This window comes from Sycon ciliatum, chromosome 2 (assembly GCF_964019385.1).
Source record: "Sycon ciliatum chromosome 2, ocSycCili1.1, whole genome shotgun sequence".
Lineage (NCBI taxonomy): Eukaryota > Metazoa > Porifera > Calcarea > Leucosolenida > Sycettidae > Sycon > Sycon ciliatum.
This window is the reverse complement of record NC_088644.1, coordinates 48,738,560-48,748,243: the sequence shown is the minus strand read 5'-3', so window position 1 is coordinate 48,748,243 and position 9,684 is coordinate 48,738,560. Positions and strand designations below refer to the sequence as shown.

General features: G+C 48.1%; 1 protein-coding gene across 1 annotated transcript; it reads right to left on the bottom strand.

Moving 5' to 3' along the window:
* Window positions 1-6,041: 6,041 nt before the first annotated feature.
* On the bottom strand, window positions 6,042-9,141 carry LOC135810313 (hematopoietic prostaglandin D synthase-like). The gene is made up of 2 exons (XM_065323801.1): window positions 8,696-9,141; window positions 6,042-7,123 (listed from the first exon to the last, which is right to left on the bottom strand). The coding sequence occupies exons 1-2, from the start codon at window positions 8,915-8,917 to the stop codon at window positions 6,719-6,721; spliced, it is 627 nt and encodes a 208-aa protein (XP_065179873.1). The 5' UTR covers window positions 8,918-9,141; the 3' UTR covers window positions 6,042-6,718.
* Between the last annotated feature and the right edge of the window lie 543 nt (window positions 9,142-9,684).

The following is a 9,684-nucleotide window of genomic DNA, read 5'->3' as shown; positions in this document are numbered from 1 at the left end:
CGTATCACCCAGACCATAGCCAAAGGCATAGTGTAATTCGACCGTGCTCTGCCATCCACCTAGTTGCTGACACACACACACACCACCAACGTGGCTACTACTACTGCTAGCACACTGCATACACTGTAGCAGCACGTTCCCCCTATGGCCTAGCTCAGCTAGTACATGTACATAATCGTTGTATCCAGATCCACTGTACCAATAAACCGAGTATTGCTGGTAGACCATCAACAGAGCAATGTTGGTGACAACACCAACCACTCCGTGTTGATTGACGCACTCGAATACTGCCCGCTGAGACCTCAGCTCAGCCACGCACAAACTCACCACCACCTTCACCACCCTGTACCATCTTACACTCCGGCCTCGAGTGTGTTTCGAAATGTAATTGCCCCAACATGCATGACCGCACACTGACGAACGGCTACACAGCCAGTGCACCACAAACATGTCGTGACTTCGCAGCTGCTCGCCTCTCGACGAGATCAGTAGAGGCAAGAAGGGACCGATACGAGAGAGGCCCAAGTTGGCCAGCCAGAAAATGTCGAATATAAGAAGCAGATCTAACGCAAACGCGCAGCCAGTCTCAGCTGACCCTTGGGAAGAACTAGTATCAGCCTCTGGGGTATGTCAATTAGGGAAGTCACGAACACAACTGCTTGTGCCATCTTTCCGCGAATTATAGCGTCTTTATTTGTCTCATTCGAACAAGAAACTTGTGTCCCTTCCCCCTTTCCAATAGAGAATACATTGTGGCTTGCGCTAAGTAAGTCAGACCTCGTGGTGCACAGTTCTTGAAGATCGGCGAAAACTAGCTCCAAGGCTCCTTATAGTGTCTTCAAAGTTATACCAATCTGGTGGAAAGAGTCGGGAGCAGCGAAGACTGGGGAGAGTCCCCTGGTGGAAGGAGTTCGAAGTTTAGTTCCATAGCTGTTCTCGTTGCTGTTTACATCTACCGTGTAACGACCCATCGCCTAATTGCTCAAGTACCCAGGATTAAAATCGCGCGCTGGCAATCTACTAACTACTGTCTTTCTCAACGGTCGCGATGGTGCAACGTTCAGACACGCTGGCGAGGTTCGTGGTCGCTCTATCCCTCACAGTGATCAGTGCGAATCTTCCCGTGTGTCGTGCAAGCTTTAGCCAAGTGATGGACATCTCGGAGCATACTAGTAGTGATGTCACGCTGGGCATCTCCGAAGCCTCTCGCAGCGGAAACCATGGTTCAGCCTCGGCCAGGGGGCGCGGCGCGGCGGCAGCGGGCGCGGGAATGAGTGTCGCGGACGCGCAGGACACCCACCGCGGTACGACGTTCTTCTTGGGCGCGCGCTACGCCGTCGGCTTGCTGACGGACGAGGAGAAGTGCGCGCTGCAGAGTGCGAAGGTCACCGTGCTCTCTGGCGATTCTGACAATATCGGAATGCTGCTGCGAATGATTGGAGTAAATTACACGCTGCTGGATCGCTCGAGCAGCGAGGAGGATGTGAGGAATGCGCTGCACAAGGAGCAGTGTCGAGTGGCCTTCGTGAACGCTGGAACGCACCTACTGAACGAGGATGTAGCGGGCAAGAAAACTGTGCTCGTCGCTCGGTTTGCCAAGCGATTACTCAAGGTAGGGGGAACGCTGGTGACGACTGATGACGCTGTACGGTTACTGGATCAGGCTCCGTTTCGCACTCCCAAAGACGAACTGCCACTGAAGCACAAACCCTTTCGTGGTCGAACCAACATTCGCCTGGCCAGGACCCATTACAACGAGAGCGACGAAGCCATTTCCGATAACGCCTGCCTTCGCGACAGAAAGGTGATCGAGGTGGTGACAACACTCACGGAGCTGCTCAATCGCTTCGAGTCCACTTCCAGGTGGCACTTGGCTCCGACGTCGAAGGTCGTCAGGCGGCGTCGGCGCAAGATCGGAAAAGCTCCGACAGTGTTCAGCCTTCTGCGCTCCGACGATCTGCCGTCGCGATGGGACTCCATCCTTTCGTGCGGAAACAACGGCAAAGGGCTGTTCTGGCACGTGACCGGCCCTCTGGCCCAGACGTTTCCCACGCACCGCAACGGCAAGTCTGGGATGCCGCTGACGCGACTGCTGCTCTACATGTTCCTGCACAACGACATGCTGGAGCTGTCACCGACGGAGGAGACGTTCGTGCTGAATACCATAGCAACGCTGTCAGGTCTCGGCATGCCGCTGATAGTGGAGGATGTAGCGGCAGCGGCGATCAGCTCCACGTGGCTGGCACGGTTCGTGCTGCAGTCGTGGCGCGAGGACCGGGCCTGCATGCCCACGGCATGCCGCAGCAGATGTGAACAGAGCCACGGGGCGACGGCGGGGGAGAATGGTGCCACGCCGAGTGCCAGCTGCATCACGACGGCCGTGCGGAGCGGCGGTGACGGAGAGCAGGTTAGAGTAAGCAGTGCCGCCGTCCTGCAGACACCGCACGGTGAACCGGAGAGTGTGCCGGAAGGCGAGCCCGAGGCTGAAGCCGAGCCGGAGCACAGCCAGACCGTCACCGATCCACCCAGCACCACGGCGGCAGAATCATCCTAGTGTCGGCCATTGCATCGCGGTGACCCACGCAGCGTTTCCGTCACGCAGTCCGCAGTTAGGAGTGTATCCGGCACTTCTCCTTATCACAGGATACTGTACACTTTGCAGGACCTTATGGCTAAGTTATGCAGCCAGCATCACTGTGCCTGAAGGCTTTGTCTTAGCCAAAAACAGATATGAATAGAACCTTTTCACTCACAGATTCGTAGAGCTCAACTCTGAGTAATATGCGAGCTGTTCATATTATTACTATTATTATTATTATGCAGCCAGCAAACTTCTACCCATCTCATAGTATTGCTGAACCCGGACAGGATCAGCCTGCTAGTAGCTCCCAATGTCTAGAACCTTTTTTCTCTCTCTCTCTCTCCCTCCCCCCCCCCCCCCCCCCCGCCTCTCCCTCCCCCCCCCCTCTCTCTCTCTCTCTCTCTTTCTACAAAGATGGAATGTCATCCCCTCCCCACTCCCGATGACCACCTGCCCCACTTTGTCTATTTCTAAGTTCAATCACATTTGTCAAACTGGTAGTGTTAGATGAAGTACTTGTATAAATAAATTTTCTAAACTTCATTTAATTTGAGGAAGCTGAAGTTGATGACGCTAGCTTGTTACTAGGGAGTAGGTATTTTACTACTCCCTTCTTGTAATACTGGCAATGCTGTACATTCTATCATGTAGATATTCATACATGTATAATGGCCAATGTACTACATGACTTTAAACCACACTTTTCTATGCTGTTTTGAGTATGCGACAAATGCGGGGCAGTGTAACCACGTAATCCACAGGGGACACTCGGAGTTGTTACGGCAGCTTGAGAGAGAGAGAGAGAGAGAGAGAGAGAGAGAGAGAGTGAGAGAGTGAGAGAGAGAGAGAGAGAGAGAAAGAGAAAGAGAAAGAGAGAGGATGATCCGCGGCTTAGGCATGTACGCGTACACTCCTATCTCGTATATCCGGGCAGTCCAGGACCGGTCACTGCCCGTAATAATTTTGGAATGTCCGTAACTCGGAATTTGATACATGTACATTTCGATGGGGAAAGGCTAGAGATATGGCATGTGATGTGACTGATATCACTATTGCCACTAAAAGTAAGGAAAGAGTGGGAATATTTCCACCGCCACACTGACCCAAAACCAAGGGTACCTGGTAGACGAGTGCCTATAACTTTGGTGTCCGGATAAGCGAGGTATAAGTGTACATAATGCACTCATTCCGGGCGGTCCGGGACCTGTCCGTAACTCCCAATCGTATGCATTTTGATGGGGAAAGGTCACACACATGGCATATGTATGTATGCATTTAACAGTATGTATAAGTTAACCCATAACCATTCTGGTCGTAGGGGCGCCATGTGTGTCATAAGGCAGCAGCACCCATCTTGAAAAAGAACAGAAAAAAAGAAAAAATTAACTACACTGATAAACAAGCTGCCTGTACATATCACGATCAGCAGCAATGCATAATAATAACATCACTATTTCCACGAAAAGTGATAAGAAGAGTATTAATTCCTCTAAAACTCACTCAAAGGATGCCCGGTAGCAAGAGCACGTGAAGCCTGAGTTTCATGTGCTCTTGCCATGGTAGATCATGTACCAATGTGCCTGTATTATAAACGTTGGTGACCAGATAACCAGTGCTAGTGAGGCACACCAGGCACATGGATGAGTGTACGTGTGAAACTGTGAGTTCATTTATACAGCTAAAACATTTTTAGTTTCCTTTCTCTGTGCAGTAAACCAGTTACCTGGTGAATAAGGACGGCTCGGGTATACTATTAAAGTGTATAGTAAAACAATCTTCGGACCTTGTAGTGATTTATCATTGTTTCCTGCATCAGTACAGTCTCAACCTCGATCATAATACAGGTCGTCCCTCGTTAATACATAATCTCTGGGACTTGACAAATGTTATGTATTAACGGGGTTTATGTACTAAACGACAGTGTACATAACTTGCTTGTATACCAGAATTTTTCACTTTTTTCAATTTTTCTGAGTATTTCTTGCTGCCATGACTAGGGAGCGAGATATTCTTGATTCCCTCGATATAACATAAAAATTTTGTTATAACGGTCACAGTCAGCGAAGATTCTACAGTTGACAACATGATACATGCCCAGCGGCGCCTGTAGTCACTCGAAAAAACAACAGAGCTTTGTCGGTTTTTGATGTGCGCTCTGATTTCTGAGCTAATTGCGTCCACAAGTAGAAACTAGAACACGATGTGCCTCCACTGGAAGGCCAAAAGAACAACAAATTATGTACTATTGAGGTAGGTGGCATGCGGTTACGGAGAAATGTTATGTACTAACGGGGTTTATGTACTAACGAATTATGTACTAACCGACAAAATTTGTATGGAAGTGACCACGTTTCGTCCGGGACTTGAGATTTCTTATGTACTAACGGGGTTTATGTACTAACCGGACTCGTATTAACGGGGGACGACCTGTACAGTAGGATATTAAATACCGACACCTTGCCTGTCCCTCCAGGAAATCGCGATTCCACGGACGCGCGATTTTGGCCCAAACCCGCGATTTTCTGAAAAATCCGCGATTTCCCGCGTTTTTTGTTGTTTTCTGCACTTCTTTTGACATTTTTCTGCACTTTTCACGCAGTATACAGTGCTTTCCATGATTCTGCTCATAGGTTATTTCCACAGTACGCAAATAGCGATTCTAAGGATACAACAAATTTCGTGATTTGGCCCAAATCCGCAATTTTCTGCCAATAATTCCGCGAGTTCCTGGCAAGTTCCGCACTTTTCGCCGCATTTTTTGTTGTTTTCTGCCGCACTTTCTTGCGCAAGTTTTCGAGGATTTTTTCCGCAAATTCCCGCAGGGACAGCCTTGCGAATAACACTTTTATGAGGACCATTGCATGATCGAGGGCTATTATTCGCAAGTTTGACTGTACCGTGAAGTCTACAATTACAAAATTTAATATTCACTGTTCGTTTGAGCCTCGACTCATGGTGCATTCACATAATATAATTATGCTGACTACGGGGATTATATTTTGTAGGCCGAACTGACTGGTTCCCGACCGGAATCGGATGCCGGGTTGGAAGTGCTAGCACTGTGGTCGGCATTCATGTATGTGTATCACTATATGAATGCTCTACAACCTTCCATGGCATGGTTTCATACTCCACGAAGGAATTTCAACCTTGCTACAAGTAAATACGGCCGATATCACAATCTGATATTATAATTATTATATTCGGTGTCCTTTTTATTTTCGGTACTTTCGATGCATCTGTTTCATACCTAAAATTTCAATAACCAAACAAACATACTTGTACAATCCAGTAGGGAACTGCTTCTCTGTACCTATTATTTCTGTTCACCTAACCTGGCCTTTTGCCCTCGTACCTAAAACTTTGATTTTGAGCACTTAAAATTGGAGTATATCATAAATCTCTCTCCTCCCCCTCACACACACAACACCGGTATCGCCTCAAACACTAGGTCATCACGTGGGGTGAAACGAATGAACACGAGAAATCAAAGACTGAGAACCGATCTGAAAAATAAGAAACTAAAATGGGTTGAGAAGTACGAAAGCTGCTCAGGTGTTAAAATTCCAGCAGAGTTCCAAAGTTCCAAACCACCACACCACATACTTTAGGCGGGCACTACTGGATGTGACTATCATTAATACCGGTAGTGACACGTTCGGGGTGAATCGCTTACCGGTACATACAATAGGTTGGGTATAACGATAAGGCTAATTGGGAAGAGTAGTAAGTGTGCTGTACATGTACTGTCGATTGCGCCAGTTCGAAATTTGGGAAAGAGAGAAAGACACTGCGGCAACTAAAAAATTGGCCCGCACGAAAACAACAAATTCACAACGTGCGGATTTTGCTGATGACGAGCTGCAGTTTCGACATGTTGCAAACGTTGGTACATGCACTCGCATGACCTGTACGGGTATCTCAAGCATCGCACGCCAGGAGTAATATACACATTGTCCAAAACACTCACAACGCACCTAGCACAGCATGTATCTGTCTCGTCACGAAGTGGAGCACACACACACCTGGAAATGCAATGGGTACCGACACACTGCTTTCCTCATACTCATAGCAAAAAAAAAACAAGAAACAAACACTTACGCACCGTCCCCGGCACTGTCGCACACGGTCACACGCCTACTTCTGGCTGGTATTGGCCAGGTGCTTGGCGATCGGCGGCAACGCGTTGACACGGTCCACAAGCGCCTGAATCAGCGGGTACTTGGGCATGACGTCATCCGCCAGCTTCGCCCAGACCAGCACCTCCAGGAGCAGGCTCACTGCAATGTCGGCCATGGTAACCTTGCCGACGAAGAACTCGTCACTGCCAAAGTCCTGCTTGGCCTGCTCCAGCTCCTTGGTGAGAAAGTCCATGCACACAGGGAGCTTGTCTTCCAGGAACTCGCGGCGTAGTTCTGCCTTCTTGGCCTCGTCCTTCTCTCCAAACATGGGCATGGGCAGAAGAATGTACTCCATGGCCGTTGTGTGTATGATGTCGACCTGGAGACGGGCAGCCGGCGACTCGCCTCCGTTGAGGCCCGTCTGTGGAGACGAACAGACATACACACACACATCAATATGCACACATTGTACACACACACACACACACACACACACACACACACACACACACACACACACACACACACACACACACATATTGGTACACACAGGCGTCCTCATCTGGAAATTGCAATTGAAGCTGGGATTGTCACGACGTTGACATGATGCTCAACGTCATGAGATTATTTGCAGTGTAGTTTCTTAGTCTTCAGAGTACGCGTACTAGCCAATGTACACGTCATAGTTTTTGTGTTCTCATTCCCAGTTTGTTTCCGCGTTCCCACACCGAAGCTGGGCTGCGAGTCTATTGTTTCTGCTGACTGATGATGTTTTCTTGTCATCAGATTTATGCTATGCCGTACTTCCGTACGCATAGATTATTCCAGACGTACACACTCACCTCTAAGCTACGTCCTCCATGTTTTTTCCTGCTCCTTTTTGTCTCTGCGCAAGCGCCTTGCGCATTAGTTGTCTTCTTTCTCAGTTCACAACAAGAACAAGAATTTACCCCTTGTGCAATGTCAGATAAATTCAGTCTAATCAAGCTCTCCCAAGAATAAGAATATTGAACTGCCTGACGTGTGCACAGGGATTGCATACTTGCCAACCATACCGGTTTTCCCGGTATTATACCGGGAAACTGCGGTCACTACCGGCATACCGGGGCCTTTTGATTGACGTTGATTGAAAACTACCGGTATTGGCACTGAACCATGAGTGTTCATAAAAAAGGTTGTTTTGTGGTGTGACCGTTGAAGGGCACATGCGGCCCTGCATTTCGCAGAATCACACAACATAGGGGCGATCTGACAATAAAGAAACTCAGGTTTTGGTCCCCCAATATATTGCGAATGAATATAAGGAAAGAAAAAATATCCAAAAAGTTGCGGAAAAATACGCAAAAATAATCAAAAATTGCCCCCCCCAAAAAAAAAAGAGAAAATGGCCAAATTTGGCGAAAACCAGGAAAATAAGGGAAATGAGAGAAACTGGGTTTGTGACTAAGGGCCTGGTCAGACTGCGGCAACTTTTGGTTGCCTGACGAAAAAAGAACAGCGTCCAGAATTTGAATCGCGATCACACTACACATGTGGGGAGAATGAAAATTCAAACTTCATTTCGAGCGTCAAGTGGTAATCTCCACGAACGACGTCAAATTCCTTCACCTTGGGATCGCCAACACCTTCAGTGCAATCCTTGCAACCATCCTTATGAGTTTTGTTGTTGTCCGTGGCCAATTAGCTCCTCGATATCGAGATGAAAAATCAGTGATTATCAGCGTCAATGGCGTATCAGCGTCAAATCCTGTTTGGAGCGGAAAAGCGTGGCCCGTTCTTGCTTTTTTTTTGGAGCGTCAACTCTCGCTTTTGCCGCTCTGGCGGCAAGTTACTATGGAGATTCGGATTATAATCCCAGGATTATTTCGATTTTGCCGCAGTCTGACCAGGCCCTAAGGGATTTGCTTTGGCTGGGTTGGCAAGTATGGGATTGCCGAATTTTTTAGCAAATTTCCATGTGTCCTCTTGGACAGGTTTCACTGCCTGCGCTCACCTTTTCAGCAACATAGCGTTCAATGCATCCACTCTGCACAATCAGCTGCCCATCGACCTCCATGACCGGCATCACCTTGAGCGGCATGACCGCCTTCAGCTTGGGCCATTCATCTTTGCTTACACGAACGTCCTCGAACTCCACTCCCGCCAGTTTGAACATCCGCCGGCTCAGCTCTGCCCTTCCCGTGGCATCGAAATAAGTGAGCTTGTACGTGGGCATGTTCGGTTCTTGTTTATTTTCAATGCAAGGAAAGAAAGTCAAAAAAAGACTTCACGGAAAGCTACGTGATGCCCTGCACAACAGCAATGGGATAGTCTGGCACTCTGAAATGCTCTCGATCGATTGGCATGCTGGTTTTATCCAAACACATTCCCGCTCCTGCCTCGTGGTGACCTGGACAAGTCTGGACAAGTTTTCCGAAGACTGTGTCAGTGGAGTAGATCTACGACTTCACAATCGATCATACTTCATAGCCATACTATTACTAGATCTAGAGCGGGACTGTACTTGTTCGCTTTCACTTTCAAACGCACGTGGAACCATGAGAAAGGGAAAGTGTGGGATTTCCCCGCGGCCCCTGAACAAGGAGAAAGCCCGCGAAAAATAGATGCACATGAAAAAAACTCGGGAAAAATGTATTCGTTTTTATTATTAAATTTTGATAGGGCAATCCCTGGGCAATCCCATACTTACACTACTTGTAGTACCTGGCAATTGGCAGTATGAGTCGTATGTCGACATGGTGATACTACCGGTAGAAGGCCTTGGGGGATAAGGCTAAAACATTCGCAGATTCTGCTCGAAAAGAATTGAAATAGGCAGAGGCATACAGAACTTATGGCGGGCAACTCCTCGAATTCTCGTTAAAAATTCCATATCCACATACGGGTACATGCGGCGGTATGCATGGCACCAAGAGTACATGAAAACCTTTGTACTCTTGATGGCACATACCAGAAAAACCATCAAATTTTGCCGATTATCCA

Bases quoted from the DNA above. Each gene is read 5' to 3' on its own strand.
- LOC135810313 (XM_065323801.1), bottom strand. From the start codon at position 8,917: ATGCCCACGTACAAGCTCACTTATTTCGATGCCACGGGAAGGGCAGAG. The intron at 7,124-8,695 runs GTGAGCGCAGGC...TCGTCTCCACAG, and splicing joins AACGCTATGTTGCTGAAAAG to ACGGGCCTCAACGGAGGCGA.